This window comes from Pimephales promelas, chromosome 17 (genome assembly GCF_988280905.1).
Source record: "Pimephales promelas chromosome 17, fPimPro1.hap1.1, whole genome shotgun sequence".
Taxonomy (NCBI): domain Eukaryota; kingdom Metazoa; phylum Chordata; class Actinopteri; order Cypriniformes; family Leuciscidae; genus Pimephales; species Pimephales promelas.
In genome coordinates, this window is record NC_142785.1 from 17,006,314 (window position 1) to 17,027,332 (window position 21,019).

At 37.4% G+C, this 21,019-nt stretch overlaps 1 protein-coding gene across 1 annotated transcript; it reads right to left on the bottom strand.

Moving 5' to 3' along the window:
- Nucleotides 1–285: 285 nt before the first annotated feature.
- Nucleotides 286–20,375, bottom strand: ccdc6b (coiled-coil domain containing 6b). Its single transcript, XM_039653267.2, has 9 exons — nucleotides 20,116–20,375; nucleotides 17,569–17,718; nucleotides 15,616–15,744; nucleotides 15,430–15,533; nucleotides 15,012–15,172; nucleotides 12,512–12,668; nucleotides 9,108–9,208; nucleotides 4,569–4,690; nucleotides 286–934 (listed from the first exon to the last, which is right to left on the bottom strand). Exons 1-9 carry the CDS (start codon nucleotides 20,347–20,349, stop codon nucleotides 785–787), a joined length of 1,308 nt encoding a protein of 435 aa, XP_039509201.2. The 5' UTR covers nucleotides 20,350–20,375; the 3' UTR covers nucleotides 286–784.
- Nucleotides 20,376–21,019: the final 644 nt, after the last annotated feature.

Here is a 21,019-nt window from a genome sequence, read left to right on the forward strand (position 1 = left end):
TTTCATTTTCTTTATGCATTTTTTGTTTGTTTGTTTTTTTTATTTTGAGATGATATATGACCTGGACATTTCTTTATGAGCTTTCTTCATCCCTAATGCTAAGCATTTTCAGCACGATTAACATATTTTGCGGTCTTTCTTTCCGAAAATGTTTATGAGGCAACTATCAAATGCATATTGCAGTATAAACAGGATGATTTTTTTTCCCACAACTTTCTGAGACACTTATGATTTATTACATATTTTATGATTTTTATTATATTATTATTAATATTATTTTTATTGTATATATTTTATGATTATTCAACTGATAATTTAATAGTAATATTTGGGCCAGAGTGTTATCAATAAAAGGCCATTACATGTGTTGTTCATGATTCCATCTGAAGTACCGAACCTACCCGTGGTTTTCTAGAGCGTCCTAATGGTCTACTCTGGCTGACACTTTTAAAGTGTCTAAACATGAAAAAAAAAGTGAAACCACCTACAAACAAGCAATTTCTAAGAGATTGCTATGGGCGTAGATCGCTTGACACACACCGATGTCAAAGCACTAAGTACTAGCTAAAACTGTGCTATACACCTCAGAAATGTTCATTCCCTCTGCGCTGGAAATGCCTTTACCCCGTGTCTCAAGTGGACACACTCTTCCAAACAGAAAACTATGAACAAGACAAATGAATGGTTTCAGTGCGAGACGAAGATAAGGATTTTAAATCCTTTGGGTTGAAGGATATTACAGTGAAGCAGCCCTGTTTGGAGTCCTCTCCGATGGCGCATTGACCTATGGCTGCATGGACTGCTGGGATGATGTTGGGTGTCCGGTGGGTGGCGGGGGAGGTGGTGGTTGCACACCAGCATGAGTGTTGGGGGAAGGTGGAGGCGTGGGCCGCTTGAACTTATCAGGACTGTTGCTTCTTCTTGGGGAGGGTCTCTGTGAGACGGGAGAAAGGATAGTAATTCATCTAGAACTTTCCATGGAATGTGATAAAAACTGATGTTTGGAACAGCTGAAGATTCACACCAGCTCCATCTAGAACAGAGGTCTCAAACTCGCGGCCCGCGGGCCGGATGATATTTTGTGGCCCCCTACTTGATTTTAAAGTTTAATGTTAGTCCGGCCCGCCGTTGCTTTTGCCGCGTTATTTTTATTATTAATATTTTTATCCCTTATGGGCTACCATATATAGTCTCGTGACAGCTTACCGTGGGTTTGTTGTCAATAGTTGTCATAGACAACCACGAAGTACAAATATACTGCGCCTGGAAAAAATGAGCGCGTCGCTTCAATTATGAGCGCGCTCGGCGCTTGATGCGCGCCTACGTTTGAAACGTACTTGAGCGTGCAAAATATGTGAGCGCGATATGTGAACAGGCGAGCTACCACCACCAAATCAGCCCACAGCTACTGATAGCTCGCGAGCGACGTGTTGGATATCCCTGCTCTAAAACAATGTGAGAATAATCATTTTGATCTTGTAATATGTGTTGTGTCTGAACACGTTCAATGAACGATAGTTAATGAACTCGTTCATATTTTGGGCGAACGTGAACTGAACGTAGCCTACTGTATTACTGCCTGATGAACGTTACAGTGAACTCATTCATTCTAGTGTCTGTGAACAGAGGAGGCGTCGTAAGATCATTTAAAAGGCTTTTATGAGGTCGGTGAGGATGGGAAAATCTTACATGTCTGTGCAAACTTTGCCCGCCAATAAAATGATTGTTATCTGTGGTTGTATATGGGTTGTGGCAATAATAATAGCCTAATAATAAAAAAGAAGCTCGCAGCAACATATGGGGAAAAAAAGAACTAGTTCATTTTTGAAATATGAACTGAAATAGTTCATTTTAAAATTTGTGAATTGAACTTTGAACTAGTTCATGTAATGAACTTGGTCCAACAGGTTGATAAGAAGGTTTGCTTTGATATGTGCAAAGTCAGTAATTTGCCTGAGACACTATACATGTGTAGAAAGAATTATTTGTATTTCAAAAGGAGGAATTGGTTTTCTATGTATAATAAAAGGAAATGTGCCTTTTGGAAAAAAAATCAATATAATAGTGTAAAGAAAATAAAAAGCAAATATGACTATCATCACAACAAAGATGTTGTGTATAAGAAAAAGACAAAGAAAGTTTGTAAAACTGTCAACTGTCAAGGACAGCTCATCAAGAACCAATCATGTACAGAAAGGAATGTTCAAATTCAGAGGAACAGTTCAGAAGAAACGTTAATAATAAAGATTGAGAAGATTGGATCAGTTGTGCTCCATTTTTGGAATACTTAAATACATTTTTTTTATTTTTTGGAATACTTGATGCGGCCCGGCCCGGCCTGATCCAGACTCTATCTCCAGCGGCCCCCAGTTAATTTGAGTTTGAGACCCCTGATCTAGAACCATTAAGACCCTTTTCAAGCAAAATAGAATGAACTGGTGTGACATTACCAAACAAACTTAATTTTGTCCTGATTTTCAAAACAGTACGTTCTGGCTGGTAAACTCCTTCGGACTACTGTACCGGTTTGTCATGTTTAATACAGTAAAGCTGCTTGATTTAAAGCAATCTTTTGTATAAAGTGGTATGTAAATAAATGTGACTGGAGTGCTGAGTCAAAGGTTTTAAGACCTGCACAATTAACATTAATACCATATGGGCGGGTAGAGCAAGGTCTAGGGTAGCATCCAAACCATAAAAAAAGCAAACAATAATAAAAAAATTAAAAAAAACTCATGATCCCTTTAACAGTTGGCTGTGATGAGCAAACAATATTTTTGGATGTTTGTTCAATGTTTGAAATCTATTCCAAATGACCTTTAGCACATAATAAACATTACAACAAGATTAAGTAAAGACTACAGCATAGCTGCCAACTTTTGAGTTTAGCTTTAGGGACTGTGCTGGGGACAGAGACGCATTCGGAAGTGCATTTTCAAAAGTACTGAATATAAACTTGTCAAACTGTGCAAATACTGTGCAAATATTTGTTTGAGTTTTTCACTGGTCTAGTGGTAGAACTTTTGCCAAGAGTTTCAGAGGTTACAGGTTCTAATCCGCCCTCGGTATAGTTTTTTTTTTCTCATCAAACCCGAATATGTTCATGAGTGGTTACAGTCTATAACAAGCAGGGACACGTTTGTGTGCATTTTATTTGTGATTTCACCCGAATGAAAAAGTCTACGCAATATTGACATATTGAAGTGCGTTCAGTGTTCTAAGTGTACATTTTAGCAACTCTTATTCAAGAGCGAGCTAAATTAATGCTCTGCTAGTTAACTGGAGATATTTTATTTGTATTAGGTACATCTGTGCCTCAATAGCCCCTTTGATACAGAGATTCCGGAAAATAAACGGATAACGTGACCCGGCATTTGTCCCGGGATTGTTTGATTTCGGTTCATTCACACTGCCAGTGATTTGTCGGGATCTGTGAGTGCGTTCACACACAACCCGTAAAGATCCCGGAAAGACACATGACGTCAGGATGAGACGTGTAACGTATGCGCCGAAAACATGTACACGCGCATACCGTTCCACAAAGCTGGCGAACGATCTCAGCTTCAGCACGGATAGTGAGGAGCTCCTGGTCTCTGCTTCGTTCCAGTCAGACTTCTTGAACGAATCTCATGAATAAATCAATTAAATGACTGCTTAGCACTTGTCGCCACCTACTGGTGTAACAATCTAATTGATTCAATCTTTATTTGAAGCTACTGCAGATTTAAAATGTTCCGCTGTGATTGTCCTGTCAAAAGTTTAATAGAAATAGCTATATCGTTGTCATTTAGGAATAAAACTGCGTGGGTAATTGAATCAAGATTACAATCTTTTAACCATTAATCGTGCAGCTCTAGTACATATGTATTGAAATTGGTACATGTACGTATATTTGTACCAATACATACGAATTTAAGGTTAACCATAATAATTTTTTTTTAATTATTTTGCCAATGTGTTAAATAATGTTCACAAGGTACACATTTGGATAGGTCAGGCTGCACGATAGTACGCATATGCTATATAAGTACTAGGCTAGGGGCAATGTCACTGTCAGCAGCTAAGGCTATTGGCAATAGCTGCGTTGTAAAAAGTTGATCGTAATGTTTCCAGAAGTAATATCTGGACTTCGATCAGAGATCTCTGTTAGATAGAATAAATCCCTTTGCAGTAGACTATGAGCTTTATAACTTTGCAGATCTTATACATGCACAAACAGATACATTACACTCTAAAGGAAAACATTAAAAAGCATCATATGACCCCTTTAAACAAGTACTTAAAAGAGCTTTCCAAGTAAAATTGTTGCCCAATTGCATTAAAAGCAGAGCGGTCTAACAAGTTACGTTTAAGAGAAAGGGGGGTGAAATGTCCCACATAATATCTGGTGTACACCACTTAATCAAATTATTTTCAAATGGAATAAAAGTCTAAGATTTTAGGATGGATTTCTAGCTGATGGCAAAATTGACCGTGTATGGACACATAAAAACCAAAGTAAACTTTGGGCTTATTAAGAAGGGAAAAACCCCAGACAGTCATGATGGTGCAGGCTAGAAGGAACTCACTGCAATGCCGTGCGAGGCTCCTACGTGGACATGCAGGCCGGGTGTGTTGTAGTAAGACATGCCTGCTCTGGTCAGAGTAGTTGGCGGGGTGAAGCCCACTGTGTGACTCGCATAAGACAACCCTGCAAAACCAAACATAATGAGGTACACAAAGTCAGCGAAGCTTTAGCAAATTCACTGAAGTGTGTTATTATACGGAGTTAATGAACTGCTCACTCTTTTCCACACAATAACAATGAATAGAAATTGAAGGGTTCAAGATAAAAAAAAAAAAGCAACAAATGCAATTTTAATTAACCAATTTACTGAATGGATTTGATCTATTAAAAAAACGATAAAAAAAAAAACATGAATTCTCAAATAGGCCAATGAACAACAACATAGTAAGGAACAGACCAAAATGCATCACAGTTATACAAAGTTTACTCATATTCTCAAACTTTTATTTTTTTTATTTTTTTTTTGGAGCTTTACAGACCCAATCCTCATTTAATTTTATTATGTTGAAAAGTGCTGACTGGTAACTAAACCTTTAATAAAATATATTTGTATATATGTCTGTATTGTATATATTTGCCTTTCAATCTTGTTGAACATTTTCATTAAAATCAATGCTATGCAAAGGTTACATGCCTTGATTTCAGTCAAAATATGGCATATTATTTTAGCTGCCTATAGTTTAGAACAGTCTTTGTGAAGGAAACACCCATAATTTGTAGTTAACTGTGGTAAAAGAGCAGTCTTTCAGATCTATTTGCTTGCAAAATTATGCCTTATTCTGAACATTTTGTTCTGCCAAGGAATGTTGAACAGACCTGCTCCTGAAAACTGGTGTAGACTCAGGGTACTTTCCATTGTACCGGTAATTAACGGACAATGGACAGGGAAAAAATTTAATGTCCGACAAACTGATCTCTCCGGTCAAATTGTCCGATTAAAATTGCCTAATAATCCCATACCCTAAACACAATCTGAATTTGAGAATAAGCCTAAAATGTATAAAGCAAAAATACACCGACTGATAAGAAGGATTATTTGCCATTTTACAAGCATAGAGACTGCAGACACCGCTCTTCTTATTGATGCCGTAAGCCTAAGACGTTATGCCCTTGCTGTCATGACAGAGCTCCGTGGCGATGGAGGATTTCGTTGAAATCACACATGAGGACTTCAAGCTGTGGAGAAATGCAGTGTATCCAGTAGAGATAATCATTTCGGTTAATTTTCCCGACCGACAACCGCCGCTTGTTAATCCAATTATTAACCGTTAACTGATAAGATTATAATATTGAATTGGCATTATATAAAAATAAAAATGACTCATTTCTGTGACCTGTTAAAAATACAAACAAACATTTTTAATTTATTTATCAAAGGGTTTATTTGCAAAGTGCACACTAGGGCTGAACGATTTTGGAAAATAATCTAATTGCGATTTTTTTAGCCAATATTGCGATTGCGATTTAATATGCGATTTAAAAAAAAAAGTTATTTACCTTCTGTATTAGTCGACAAAGACAAGCAATAAATCTTTGTACAGTATGGATGGGAATCTTTAGATAGCTCATGATTCGATCTTCTTTTTTTCTTATTAATTAATCTTAATAACTCTTAAAATATGTATTTAATTACATGTGTAAAAACCCATACTTTAAAAAATAAATATAAAAAAAAACATTTAATTAAAGCAATTACATGTTAAGAATTTTAAATAGGCTATATAAAATAATATAGCTTCAAAATATAAAAGCTAGTAAATAAAGAAAAAAAAAAAACATTACAAGCAATAAAGAAAGAGTCTCTGTATTTAAAAGTAGGCTGTCTGAATGTTTATCATTCAAGAGCTGGAGTGATTTCCCCTCAGTTTAGATACGATAAGCTGCATTCACACTAATGCATTTATCTCTTTTGAAATTGTAAATGTGGTTTGTCCTGTTGGTTTAAGATATAACTGACCGTGTTTACATTAATTTCGCGTCATAAAAGCATTTTGACATGCAAGTACATTTACCAATGAGTCACTCACAGCGCTCTTCACAAAGCACGCGTTATTATTTTAAAATGAAAGCAGCCTTCTCAGTGATTTTCATGGTTTTAATATATAAGCCAACTGCATTCCAAAAGACATAAATAATGCCTCTGTGAACTGAAGCATTTGTAAAGAAAATTCACGCGGGAGAGAACGCGCACTGCAAGTGTAACGTTATAACATCAAGCAAAGCGGCAAAACCTGTTCAATGAAGCCCGCGAATGTCCTTGTAATTCGGTTCAATCCCGAACTTTATGAAATAACGTTACTATGTTTTGGAAGGTTCGAGCGGTGTCGTGTGTGTGAGTGAGGAAGAGAGAGAGCGAGAAAATAAAAGCAAGCAGATTCAGAACACGGTTCGTTTCTAAAGCACGCGCAGAGTCATCACGCATCTGTGTTTAAAAACTAAGCTCATACTCGATTCTGAAATTCTCTGAATCGATCCAGGATTGTTGAGGAGAGGAGAGAATAAATAACACAATAAACTGTTCTTTTCTGAACGCAAGAGCACGTAACGTGGCAAGTTGATGCTTTATCTTGCAGACTGCTTTTCTCTCGCGTGTCACGTGACCAGTATAATCGCAGCTCTTGCGATTACAAAATCGCGTTTCATCATATCGCGATTTTATCGCAAATGCAATTAATCGTTCAGCCCTAGTGCACACAGCAGCATACAGGACCGATTATCAACAGAACCTGGATTTTCACACACTTGCAGCATTTCTGAAAGTGATAACAGAGAAAAACAGAATAAAATACAAATAAAAAACTAAATTGACCAACACTAAACATATTTTTAACTTAATTAAATTAAGATGACAAAAATAAAACACTGAATCCGTTTGAACGAATTTTTCAAAAACGTTGCTTCCATTATGAGCATTCAGCGTTGCTTCCATTATGAGCATTCAGCGTTGCTTCCATTATGAGCATGCATATCGCGCGGCTACATTTGAAATTACGAACTTGAGCGCGCAAAAGACACGATATGTGAACAGGCCCTTGCACGGCTTTATCATTGCTAGTTGCGGAGAGACACTGGGAAGTTTTGATTTTAAGTCGGCAGCTGCACAATTCAGCACTGCAAAACAGTGTAAAAATTAGCCTAAAATGATGTGAGAATGTTGTAGGCCTAGTCATTTGCTTGTTCCAGTTCATTTGACAAGGAGTCATTTCACAGCGGCCAATTTAAATGTTACCAGCTAAATGAGACATTAAGTTTGCTTGAGTAAAAACAATAGGCTACTATTCATATATACTATTCAGGTATTGGTTTGTTAAACTATGAATGTGAAACCATAAAAACAATTTGCAATGATTGACGCCAATCGGACATTCATCAAAATGTCCGTAAAACAAAAACTCTGCTGGTCACTTTGACCAGCACAATTTTTTCTAGCGGAAACTCATATTTATATATATATATATATATATATATATATATCTCAATGTACACTGGAAGAAAAAAAAAAAAAAATATATATATATATATATATATATATATATATATATATATTAGTGCTGTCAAATTATTAAAATATTTAATCGCAATTAATCGCATTAATGTCATAGTTAACTCGCAATTAATCGCACATTTGTATCTATTCTAAATGCCTTTGATTTCTTTTTGTTACATTATTTTTATCTCATTTTAATGCTCGTCAACATGGAAATTTTTTATTATTATTATTATTGAAAATAACATTGGAATAGTGTTCAATTTCACACATAACATCTATAAATAATCTCTCACACAATGTAACACTGTCTATCAATAAAAGAGTGAAAGAAATACTGACGAGGTCTTCCTGATATTGACGAGGGGGTGGAGAATTCGCATTGTGTGTGTGTGTTTGCTTGGCCATCATCAAGTAGTGTTTCAGACTGGATGTGCTGCGATGATGATGATCGCTCAGTTCACAATGACAACACACACAGATAACTTGGTCTTGTCAATGGGACAATTTGGCAACTTTTTAAAAGTAAACTTTCCATTCAGAATCTTTTAATGGCATCCATTTCGGCGTCTCGCGCTCGTCATGCACTCAAAACGTAACGTTACTATTTGGCCGGCTCGCGAGCTGAAACGAGTGTGTGTGGCACAAAACGTCCTCGCTGACGTTTTGTTGCTTCTTCGACCAAAGCGCAAGCAGATTTAGCTAGAAACGAAAACAAAACAACAGGCATGCCGCAAACACACGTTTGGGCTTGTGAGCCGGCTTTGAGTGGATGACGAGCGCGAGACGTCGAAATGGATCATGACGCATGCCGTGTCCTGTTGCAAAAGCATGTGAAAAAACTACAAAGTTTGCTAGGACAAAAAGACTGTTAATCGCGCGATAAAAAAAAATTCACGCCGTTAAAATGGGTTTGTGTTAACGCCGTTAATAACGCGTTAAACTGACAGCCCTAATATATATATACAGTATATATACTCCAATGATAAATTCCAATGATCAGGTGAGTTAGGAAAGCTGTATGAAGTATCATTTCATGTAAATATGGTGTACCTGGTGAAATGGGTCTGCTGGAAGACGGGGACGGGCTGTAGGGAATGGGGCTGGATACGGTACGGGGGCGTAGGCCTTGAGCGGACATCTCATTGAAGTACCTGCAGAACAATTGCTGGTGGTTAAAATATTTCTCAGTGTAATTAATCAGTAAAATAGAGCAGTGTTTCCCAACCCTGTTCCTGGCAGCACACCAACACTGCACGTATTCTTTGTCTCCCTTATCAAACATACCTGATTCAACTCATCAGCTCATAATCATATGGGTTAATGAGCTTGAATCAGGTGTGTTTAATTAGGGAGACAAAGAATACGCGCAGTGTTGGTGTGCCGCCCGGAACAGGGTTGGGAAACACTGAAATAGAGCATCTAAGTGAAGCAGTTGGTGTTACATAATGGTGTGCGATATTGGCATAAAAAAGTATCTCTCAATATTTTCTTGGATTTTGTTGATTACGTGAGTTTTTGTGCAAGTACCTGAGTTGATTTAAAGAGCACCTATCATGGATTTTTGAAAATGACTGTTCATGTAGTGTGGAATATAACTCTAAGGGAATGAAAACATCCTGCAAAGATTTAAATCTGAAACTGCACCGTATATAAAGTTATTGTCTTTCAAAAGGGAGAGTCGACTCTGAGTCTATGAAATGAATTGTTTTTGAAACGAGTCATTAGCTGTTTCGTTGTGACGTAGATACAAAACATTAATTGGCCGCTCCCAACAACTGCGCATGCAGACGGGAGTGTAAACTTGAAGTCTAGTCTATAACACATTCAAAAACTTCAGCTGAATCGCATCATGTCGAGAAGATGCTGTGTTCTACATTGCAAAGACAGTTCAGCCACTTGCTAATTGCCCAGGGATGGGCATGTGAAGAATCAGTGGTTAGAGTTCATATTTGCAACGATACCATAACAGTATAGCCCAAACCTTGTGTTCTCATCATTTTAATTACGAATCATTCAAAAACATAAATGAATTCAAATGTGGATTCGCAAGCCGGTTGTTCCCGAAGGAGGGCTCCAGTGTATCCAGTGTATATGGACCAGGTTCGTCCTCCTCCGAGTCACAATCTGTAAGTATTATTAATAATGTTTGCCGTTATGTTTTCTGTAGCATGCACAATATAGTTATATTGTGTTATGTGTGTTGTGTACACTCCATGCAGCTTCTAAGCGAGGTAAAGTTAGTTTTGTTTTTGATATTCACCAGACATTCATTGAAAAATGGCAACAACCTCCTAAACGACTTAGCCAAATATGACTTCACTCTATATAATAAGCACTGCCCCTCAAAAGCCGCCGCAAGGTGAGTTTCGCCGGGAAAGCTCGCTCTTGACGGAGACGCGAGTAAGGGACCGTGTGGAAAGTGCACTTTTTCTGAAACGTTTGTTCAAACACTATATACAATTTTCAACACTTGACAATCTATAATCCTGGTTATGGGCGTTCTGTTGCCGACAATCTCTGCCTACGGTTTACCAATAACAAATGAATGGGTCATTTGACCAATAGCCGCAGATTCGCGTCACTCAAAGGAGGTTGTCGGGAAAATGAATCATCGAACGAATCATTTGGGAGTCGTTGAGCAAATCGGGTAAAAATAAAATGCATATTATAAGACAAATAAAGTGGGTTTTTTTTATCCTTGCATGTACGTTAAACTGTTTTTGGGAACTCCCAAAACAAAAATAGGAGCATTTCAAATGCTATGATAGGGGCTCTTTGATTTAAGCATGTCATTGACTGCTGAATCCCAACTAAGGCTATGCCAGTCATCGCAGTGGTGGTACACCAAAACACATTGTATGTGAATGCTTTTACGTAAATATTATGATATGAGTGAAGCACAAAGCTTTGTTCACAAAACAAATAATAGGGTAGCAATAAAATGTTACATTGCAACCATGGAAACATTTGGATTCGTGTCCAATGAAAGAAGTACAGGAGTCCATAAATTTAAGCCATTTGTCGGCTTTGTATTCCGTTTTAAGATCTGATCTCCTGATCTTCCACGAATTGAACAATAATATCCACTGGACATGGAATCTCGTTTCTATTCCCAAATCTTCACTCATGTCTCTAGTAGTGCAACATCAAATCAAGGTCACGGTGCTGTTTATTTAAGGAGAAATTTGTCTTGGATGAGAGGACTGCTGCAATGTCAACCCACAAAAACATACATACAAACATTAACAACCATTCCACATACAACTCTGCCCTTTAAAAACATTCTATACAGAACAAAATACCTTTTAATTCAAATATAGCCTTAAAATATCTTGCACCAGTGGAAGATCTAATTTGCTCTTTAAGCCAGTTTTACATTGTTGTCTATTTTACATTATTTATGTTGACATTATTTACCATCAGGGACTAAAATCAGCATTGGCGGGTTTACACAAAATGGTTTCACTCGCCAGTGTTAACATTTTTATGAATTCTAACAATGCATAAACAACACTGGGGACAGTTAATGTGCCAGCGGTTCACAGTTATGAAAGTTTAAGCTTTGACAAGAAGACTTGAAAGGGAGAGACGTTATTTTTCTCTGCGTGAGAGCATGTGAATAGTGTCAATTGCGTAAAGTGCCTTTCAGACAGTATGCGGAATGTGCGCTGCTTCAACGTAGCTCTTCAGACACAACGCGATTGGCTATTTCACAGAAAAAAAGTTGAACTATTTTGAACTTTGACCCCGGCGTGCTTTGGTCGACTAAAAGTCACTGCACGTCGCACGCGTATTTCGCGTCCTGTCGCTTGAGTCTCAAGCTGAATGCGTGAGAGTTGGCAGGCCTGCGGGGGATAAGTGGTCGACAGCGTTCCTCCACTATGCTTCTACTCCATGTGAGGATTGTTTACATTAGACTAGTGTAAACTGCGCTGCATGCACACAGTGCTTATACATGTGGGGACTGTTTACAACAGAGTGTGCACGTATTTTGCCCAGTATATACGCATTGCTTAAGAGGATGATGGAAAATAAGCTAATGCGCGTTCTAAAAGTCTAAATTCAAATGTACTATTTTTCACAGTATTTTGAAGTGCCCGCGATAGCAATATCGCGCATATCCATTAACACGATTTATCGCATTACCGAATACAAGCAGCACATTGACTACTCTAAAGTTTACTCTAAGTTTCATTTCTATAGTATTGTCACTTGATAAGAAATACTAAAATGTTTGCTGATATGTGAGGGGTGTACTCTTATGAGATGCTGTATATATATTCGTTATCAGTGGAAAAAAAATAAAATTAAAAAAACTAAATAGTTCACAGGCATACTTCCAAAGCTTAATAGTGTCAGCTTCAACATCATTAAAACAACAGTTACGATATTATTGTGGATGATACATATCGCACACCCCTAGTGTTACATGTGATACTTTGGGCTGCTTGTACCTCTCATCGTCCATCTCCAGGCTTGACTCACTCTCAGACAGCTGCCGGCACAGGGCCTCCCTGCGCTCCACCTCCCTCTGGAGCTTCCTCTGCAGGCGGACATTCTCCTCCCGCATGTGGCGCTCTTCTTCTATGTACTGGGCCCTTTTCTCTGTATCTGTAAACACACACAAACAGCAATGAGCCGAGCTTATCTTTATGGTAAAGTCATACGGTAACAGTGCATTGGTTCACATAAACAACCATGAGAAAGTCAAATGAGGTCAACATGACAAAGAATGTTACCATGTGATAGTTTTATATCAGTTTGGTGGAACTGTCACTTGCTGACTGTATCAGACCAGAGCATCTGTTCTTACTTTACAACAGCCTGGCATTTATTAATCTTATACACAGATGAAGGCAGCGTTATCTAATTTTTCTAAAAGTACGAAAATGTTGTGTGATAACGTATCAACATAACTTGTGACATCCTTACAATACTATAGGTTATAGACTGCTGGGTTAAAGACTAGGATTTTATGAACCATATAAATGGTGGGGGGAGAGGCGACTTTGCACTCAGACTTCACAAACACGCACAAGAGCCATGCGACCACAAGTCCTCATCAAGCCCGAGTATTTCAGCAGAGTAATGTGTCCTTGTTTTTAATGGACATACTGCCATCTAGGTGACATGCAAAGTAATGGCATGAAAAAAAAATCCTGGTTACAATGGTGAAAGCAGGATTTGAGGAGGCTTTTTAATTGGGATGTGTAGGTCAAGTTCAGCATATCCTAATGGACACAATATTTGCTTTTTAAGAACTTTATTAAATACCCCCCGATTAAAAGTTTAGGGTTGATTAGATTTTGCTTGTTGAAAGATGTCTTTTATGCTCACCAAAGCCATTTTCAGCAGCCTGCCATTACTCCAGTAGTGGTCAGTGTCACATTAACCATTCTTAATATCCCGATTTGGTGCTCAAGAAACATTTCTTATTATCAGCTAGTTAGCGCTGCTAAGAAAAGTATCATGGTTTACACAAAAATATTTTCAGGATTCTTTGATGAATAGAATGAACAGCATTTATTTTAGAGTTGTTCCGATTCCAAAACTAGTATCGGAAATGCCGCCGATAGCAATAAAAATTCTGGCATCGGTATCAGCGAGTACCATCCGCGTACCGATCCGATACCATTTTATTAAACAATGTCTAGTTATACACTCTAGCTTTGCTTACCGCTGCAAAACGGAGATCAACTCTTCTTCGCTGCTCTAAGCAGTGGTTACTTGTGGCAACACAGGAAGCCGTGCTTTTGCCACAAGCAACCACTTTTTAGAGCAGTGAAGAACAAAACGCGCGTGTGTGCGCCCTGGCATAATGTCTGCAGTTTGGCTGTATTTCAGACTGGACCAACCAGCCAGTAAAACGGCGACATGTCTCATATGTCTCATATACTGCAATTTCGAGGGGTAGAACAAGTATTAGCAACTTCAACACGAGTAACTTAAGCATTTGAAGACGCGTCAACCCGCAGAACACAATGGCAGACGGAGGATGAGCCGCGCCAGAATCAACAATCCATGAAAGCTTCATTCAAACGAAGAGAAGTGTTTTCAAAGGACAGCCAACAAACAATAAATATAACCAACAACATGAAAGTTATTGAGTTTATTATTCTGGATGACCAGCTGCAGTCAAAACTGAAATGTCCTTTATTTAACAAAATTGTTTCTTGATCTTCAGTTATAAAGAGGATATTTTCTTATATTATTCATATAATCTTTTTAGATTCCTATAATTATTTGTTGCACTTTATATTTATATATATATATATATATAGTTATTTTGTAAATCTAAAATACCTTTTTTAGTTTACAGTATTAGATGTGTAGCTTCATTTTAAGTTCTTTTTCACTTAAGATAAATATTGCTATGAAATGTAATTCTGATAATAAAAATACTCTAGTTCGCTCTATGTATTTGTTCATGTTTAATTTAGGGATAAGTTTGAAGCACACCATAATAATTCTACCAACTCATACAGTGCTAGAATGAATTGCAGCTGAATAGATACTGTACCAGGTATCGGATCGGTACTCGGTCTCGGCTGATACCCTGAGTCCATGTATCGGAATCGTTATCCGGAAGAGAAAAAGGGTATCGGAACATCTCTAATTTATTTGACCTATAAATCTTTTGTAACATTATAAACGTAACTTTATCAATTTAATGCCTCCTTGCTGCTCATTTTTTTGTTATGAGAAAGAAACAATTTCATCCATACAGTCACGCAAAGACGAAGCACTACCAAAACAATGTTCTTCTTTAAAACGCAGGGTTTTTTTCATAGTGTCCCTTCAAATTTGGATGAAAGATTACAAAGACAAACATTTTCTTTAGAATATTCATTACAGAATGAATCTGATGTAAGCCATACATTAACGTTAAGTAAAAAGGCAAAAGTTTTATTAAGATCTAATGATCGTAAGATCTAATGCAGTGCTGGAACTTACGCTGTAGTTCTGAAGTGCGGAGGTTCTTCTTCAGACGCTCCACCTCACTCTTGAGGAATGTGATGTGTTGCATCATATTCTCAGGTGAGTCGATCTCCATAGAGATGTCTCTCGGGGATGGAGGAGCAGAAACAGGCTGGTCAAGCTTCTCCTGAAGAATCCTGCAGGGGTGGAACAAAACAGACTTTTCATTCTCTTTCATTTAATCTAACCACTAAAATTCAGGACAGAAAATGTACCGATACAACTGTAAATGCACAATAAACCTATTTAACACAAACTAAGGCAAGTGTTCAGCAAATGCATGTAGGGCACTTTAAATATTCAAAGTGGCTTCACCATGTTCTCAGTTACAAGGTAGTGTTTGTTTCTGAGGTGAGCCGTGGCAGTGTTATACTGGCAACAGAATAGCACTGACCTTTTTTCTGCTTCCAGTTTGTCCATGCGTTTCCATAGCCGATTCACAAGAGCTTCTTGTTCTTGCTCTAAAGTGTTTTCCAAGTCGATCTTCTCACGTCTGAGCTAAAAGAACACAAATAGTTCAAATATGTGCAAAAATTGGAAAAGACTATTTTGGGACCACAAAGCAAAATTCAGTGATTACCTGTTCTAAGGTGAGCTGTTTGGAGATTGTGTCATTCTCCAGCTTCTTGATCTTCTTCATCAGTTTGTTCACTTGAAACTCTTGTTCCTGTTCTAAGTGCTGCTCCAGTTCAGCTTTCTCATGTTGTAACTGAGCAAGACATGGAGAGAATAGACTTTAAACTGATAAAACTATTAAAATAGTGTCTGACGGACACACTGCTCAAGCCTCATTTTTCTCTGTATTATTATTGAAAGGGACGAGAAGAAAAAGGGACTTTAATGGTTCTTATTGTCTTTCCACTTCTGGGTTCTATTATATTTTGGTAACTCATTTATGTATCATTTGTGTATTTTTAAGGAAATTATTTATGTTCAGAAAGGATGCATTGATCAAAACTGACAGTAAGACATAACATTACAAACGATTTCTATTTCACATAAATGCTGCTCTCTATTCATCAATCTTTAAAAATTGTGTCAATAATGAAGCAGCACAACTGTTTTCAACATTGATAAAATGAGAAAATATGCAGTCACAGGTGACAATATGCTTCTCAGCAGCTCTCTCTTCCCAACTCTATTTCTGCATCTTTCTCAAATGATCCACAGGAAATTGAGGATAAACAGAATTCCTGTGACTCTTTACAGGGGTGATGTGATGAACTGAGAAATAAAAATTTTCCTTGAGCTGTTGACATCTATGATTATCAGAGGTCATCTTATTATAAGAATATCCTGTGAGTTTGAGAACTGAAAACTTCCTTGTTAGTCCAATAAAAGCTTTTATCGACACTCAGCAAACGATTCGTTTTTCAAAGTGGGGAACTATGACGTCAAAGAGGATAAAACACCACCCCCCGCAGAAGAAGATCAACGCCTACTTCAACACGGCTGGTTTAGCCCCGCCCACCAATTCACGCATTACACGCATAGCTAAATAACATCTTTCTTGTGATTACAAACCGGATCAAGCAATACAGAATATTGTGCAGTGCCTGGTTTTGGAAGAAGACAGTCGCTGCATAAGCTTCCTCTGGATTCCAATAGGACTGCATGGTTAAACTTTATTTTTAATGATGTCCCAAAACATTGTCCGTCTGTTCGCTTCATTTCACTAAGGATTGTTTTGTAAACAAGACTGGATTTGCAGACCGATTAAGATTAAAGAACGGTACTGTGCCGTCTATATTGGATCCGACCGGAATGGTGCAACACACGGACACTGGGTCAAATCATTCCGGTTGCCATTTTACAACATTGGACGTTTTCAAAACAATTTCAACCACATGCACTGACAAGTGAGTTGAAACTCATTATAATATGCAAAACTGTTCTCCACTCACAGCAGTGGGCGTTTACTTCTATGTCTTCAATACGAGACTCCCAAAAACCAAGCATTTTTTGAGCTAGGCTCAAAACTAGGGTAGAAAATAGCCTATGATAACTTATTAATTTTGATGTTTTTGAATGCAAAAGCCAAGCGAACATCATAAGTTGGCCTCAGACAACAATATAATAAAATTTAAAATGCCAGTTCATGACCTCTTTAAGCCATAAGAAGTTCCTTAAAAAAAACGGCATGAAACAGTTCCCCAAGAGGACATGAATCACTACCTCTAATCTGAAACTCAAGAGTGTGGTGGAACTGGAAAAGGCCTTTTGAGGAAGTTATTTCCTAGTTAGATGAGCTCAGAAACAGCCATCTATCCCCAATGTTTAAATAATCCCAGAAGACTTGGTCATGGGTGCAAATAAAGCAGTTTTCTAACAACACCGAAAAAGACTTACCATCAAGATCGTATTCTACTTATTATGTGCAGTAAATTTGCTATGCAATATGTGCTCTTGAGAAACATTTCATGCTCTGGTAAATGCATCAAATCTAATCAATGTTGGCAACAATTTCTTCAGTGCTGAGCACAGAAAGTAAATCCCAGACACATTTCCAGCTGAAAGACAGCCGAACACTTACTTGCATGAGTTTTCGAGAAAGCTCATTGGTGAGGAACTCCTCTTCCTTCTCATAGTTGACTGCTAGTGTTTCTTTCTCTTTCTGCAGGGCCTGAATCTTCTTGAACAGAGTGTTACTGATGAACTCTTCTTCTTGTTCTGCTCTTGCTTGCTAAAAAAAAGATGGTTTAGGAAGCGCAAGAAAGTTAGTCTACAGCCACTGAAAATACATTATCAACATTTATTGGTATTGCGCTTTACATTTATTTTCAATTACATGAAAATATGTCTTTTAAAATATGACTAGAAAAAATATTTACAAATGATTCACAACATTTTAACGTTCTCATGGCAAACATTTTTTAGAGTGTCCTTGTAACACGTTACATGTAGTTACTGTAGTACTAGCTATAATTATGCATACTTGCATGTGACTAACCCTAAATCAAACCCTAATCCTTTAGTATACTCCTACAAATGCATGTCCTTTGGATTTTCATAACTAATTTTGTGCAACAGTTTTTTTAATGCCAAAAGAAGGTTTGTGCTGTCGCAAGCTGTTAAGAGTCATAATAATTTCTTTGTATGTTATGAAGAAAAATGCTTAAATGCGTGACACTTGAGATGAGAGTCAGAAAATCACGTGGCAAAACATTTTTTTTTAGGTAGATCATAACCATTGAATCAGTTTTTAAAAGCATATAAGAATTTAAGAAAGTGGCCTGCCTCTCTCACTAATGAATGCAGCACAGAAGACCTAAAAGCAAGTTTGTTTCGAAATGCAGCTGCACGGATTTAGAGAAAGGGGGCTGGGAAAGCAGACATGAATGAAGATAAATCAAAGGCATTTCAGGACAATGGTTTGGTTATAAATTGTAGAGAAACTTCAAGTTCATCTTCGCAATGTGCTCCAAATCCCATGTGAGTTACATATAAGGAACTGAAAGTCTAACAGAAAAGATATTTCTACATATAAAGGTGTAACTATGTAGACATCTGCAGAGCGTAATCCCGAGAGAATGGGAAGTAAATAATGGAGTTTACGTAGATAAAATAAGGATGAAATAAACCCGAGTAACCCACCCAATCTGAGATGAACCACTTTCTCACTTTTAAGTGTACACATAAACATTCTCACAACACACAATAACAACTGTCCGATGATTATCAAATATTAACAAGCAACCAAAACCAACTGATGACAGATTGTACTGTACTATCATTAATATTTCATCCTCACAGGTTAATCAATCCATCATTAATATGATGGTTTACATTACGTACTCAGTGTACTACATGCAAGATTTATGTTTAACCCTATGCCTACAGTATCATATTTAACACATAAAAAGGCCTCTAAGCTATTAACATGATAGTTTTAAAAATTGTGGGGGGGGTTTTTTTTGCTGACAAGTTTTTAAATTCAAATGCAAAAATAATGTTAATATTGCTGTTAATTACCACATTATCAATATCACCATATCATACTAGATGAGCAATACAGCCCGATATACCAAACTGTGATGATATACTGACAAATGTTAGTTTTGTATGAGAGTTGAGTTTTCAGTTGGTTGTGTCAAGTAATAATAAATTGTATGCACGTGATTAGTCACGCCCACTGATCTATCAGTGGTCACGCCTACGTATTTACGTGCTCGCGTCGGTGCGCACACCTTTAAAGAAAGAACGTTCCAGATGCGCTTCAATGGTGAAGTTCAGTTAAAGAAGCCCACATCTGGTTCTTCTTTCATTATCACTTTCCTTTTTCAGGAGTACTTCAACCAATACCAAACATAAAACACATATAAATTGCTTTAACATTGTTTAAAAATTTGTCTAAAGTTCCATTAAAAAAAAGCTTTAGTCATGCTTTACAGGTTAATAAAGTATAATGATGGTCAAATTATCAACAAACTGCTAAGAGTGCAGATGACGCATTACCTGCTCACACAGCATCATTAATAACCACAACTAGCCACATTTATATAATAATATCGTGTATTATTTTAGTTTATTATGGGAGTTTTAAAGATAATTCTACTGCACTTCATTCTAGTGTCACTTAAAATAAGACCAAGTTTCAATGAACCGTGCATTTTATACTACTTCTGTAACTATTATCTGTTTCTAGACATTCGTTTAAACCATGTGAGTTTATCAAAATTAGGCTGACATTCCCTGAGTGACGTTAATTCCCATCACAGTCCCGAATTATTTTAAAATTCCACTGCTTAAGTTAGCTTAACTAAGATTGACGTTTAACGTTAACGTTTCGTACACTCTAACCACAACTTCAGCAGAGTCAATAAAGGAGACTAAAGGGTGTTTGTTTAGTAAGTTATTATTAATATTATTTTAAATGAACAAGGCATAACGGAAAACAAGGGACAATAAAAGCTAATCATTAGCACGTTAGCTTTAGTGAAGCGTAAATGTAGCGTAACAGCAACTGTAAATGACTTCAATAACACTAAATGTGTGAACTAGTTATGGTTAGTGTTTGCTTCCATATTCATTCGGGTAAATAAGTATTCATAGTAAAGAAAGACAGCTGTGAATGACTCACTATGGTGACACTGGCTTTGCGCAAGTCTCTATTCTCCTCCTGCAGAGCTTTACACTTCAGTTTAAACGTCTCGAGCTCGATCTTCAACACTTTATTCTCTTGCTGTAAAGATGCCAGGCGGTTTGACAACTCCTCTAAACGGAAGGAAGAGATGAGAATGGAGGAGGACGAGGATGAGGAGCAATGAGGGGTGGCCCCGTCCGTGTCGCTCTCACTCGCACTATCCGCCATCATTGACCATCAGCGCGTGTGTGAGTCAGTCACTGAGAGGATGGGGAATGAAATACTGCTGTTGAACGCGAGTCGCCACTCGCTACAGCGACCCCTACTGGTGCGATTTATTACAGCCAGTCGCATGGGGTTAGAATTGTTGCATTATTCCACACACACACACACACACACACACACACACACACACACACACACACACACACACACACACACACACACACACACACACACACACACACACACACACACACACACACACACACACACACACACACACACACACACACACACACACACACACACACACACACACACACACACACACACACATATATATATATTTACAAGTAGTAAACAACCCCATGAAATTGGTTCAGTAAAAGATGTTTAAATTTGGATCTTGTTAGACCATTAGACTGTTTATCAAGCAATATCAGTTTTATGTTTTATGAGCCTTTAAAAATGCCAGAGATGCCTTTACATCATGTTATGGGAACAATGCATTATGGAAGCGTTACTCATTCTTTATGAAATGCATGGAAGCGATTTACAAATTATTGCTAGGCAGAGTTAACACATTTTTTAATTTGCAAATCTAATTTAATTTATTTATGAATTTTAGACATTTTTGTGAATATCTTTGCATTTATTTGTGAATCTCAATCTATTTATT